Source organism: Sphaeroforma arctica (genome assembly GCF_001186125.1).
Source record: "Sphaeroforma arctica JP610 unplaced genomic scaffold supercont1.7267, whole genome shotgun sequence".
NCBI lineage: Eukaryota > Ichthyosporea > Ichthyophonida > Sphaeroforma > Sphaeroforma arctica.
Genome location: NW_014033291.1, coordinates 1 through 1,469, shown reverse-complemented (window position 1 = coordinate 1,469; position 1,469 = coordinate 1). Strand labels below are relative to the sequence as shown.

At 45.5% G+C, this 1,469-nt stretch overlaps 1 protein-coding gene across 1 annotated transcript; it reads left to right on the top strand.

Moving 5' to 3' along the window:
• Positions 1-140: 140 nt before the first annotated feature.
• Positions 141-1,442, top strand: SARC_16048 (hypothetical protein; the record flags this gene model as incomplete). The annotated part of the gene is made up of 3 exons (XM_014289837.1): positions 141-279; positions 729-846; positions 1,187-1,442. Coding segments are annotated over 3 exons (513 nt in total), but the record flags the coding sequence as incomplete, so codon positions are not given.
• Positions 1,443-1,469: the final 27 nt, after the last annotated feature.

Below are 1,469 nucleotides of genomic sequence, written 5' to 3'. Positions count from 1 at the left end.
ATATATGTATGTATGTATGTATGTATGTATGTATATATATATACATGTGTAAATTCGCACACACTGTTCACTAACGCATAAAGTATATCTACTGACTCGCATCTGACATAGTCCAATAATACCTCCGTATAACTACGCAGGATGAACAACAACGTGTACTGGGGACTGCTCACAACAACGCTGAGTATGCAGCGCTGCAGGAGAGTGTGGCTGTGCTACAGGACGAACTCAAAAAGGTCGAGAAACTGAATCGCGAATTGAAGAAGCAGAACAGAGCGAGTATGTGCTTGAGTCTGATTGTTGAATACTGTACTGTGTAGGGTCTACGGATAAGACAATATATTTTTACGTATGTATAGTATGTATAGTAACGCTGTGCTTATCCGCAAGGGGTAGAGGGGGTGGGGTGGGTATTCATTCAGTGGCTGCTGAGATTGGTACCTATTGCCAGGGGAGTACCAGAAAAAATACGAGGCATTCGGCATGTCAAATCATTAAAAGGTAGAATGCATGTCAGAAACGGATAGGGGATGCTCCGACATCCCCAACCACAGGAGCAGGAGCTCTGGCATACATATCTACAGGCGCAAGTAATACTATATCGGCACCATTGTAAGTGTGTATGTACGTATGCGTATGTATATATAGATACACACATGTGTAGGTGTATATTCAGACATACTGCTGACTACGTATGCACTGAGACACCCCTATTCCTCTGGCCACAGTGGAGAAGTCCCGAGGCAGCGCCAACAATTCACCCGCCATACGGAATCTGGAGATGCGATCGCCCGCCAAAAGCTCACCTGTCAAACTGCTCGCTGTAGCGCAAGAGCCTTCTCACCGGTGTGTGCGCAGTTTCCATGCTTGTGAAGTTGGATTTTCTTATGCTTGTATTGCGTATTTTAATGTATATATATAATTGTTACGAAGCTATAATCATTTTCTCGCGGGCGTGCTTAGTTTCGTTAGTGTTTTTGCGAGTACTCTTGATAGTAGAGGTTGAATATATTCCTTTCGACAGACGTATACACACTCCTTATACAATTCTTAACACTTTCTCTCTATCACGCCATCCCCATACTTGTTAGAATAGTAGACCCTACGCGTCCCGGACATCCTCAATATCGTTTAACCCTTAAACCCTAAAACCCTAATCCTAAATCCCTGATCCCTGTTACCATAGATTGGCTGCGGCGCCACAACTGGACGAGGGTGTGATAGACAGTTTGGTCGAAGCCATCAATCAGCTTCGCCGCGACAACTCCGAACTTCGGGCTCAAATAGCACAAAGCACGCTATCGTCACTGCCTCCTCTCAAGTTGAATACACACACGTACACGCACACCATCGACACCGGAGCCACCCCGGCCGCAGGCCTGCCTGTGTGTCGCTATGCTGAGTTCAGGCGGGTCCGAACGGAGTGCATCAACACACTTAAGGTTAATTCGTTAGTAATAAAATAGCAT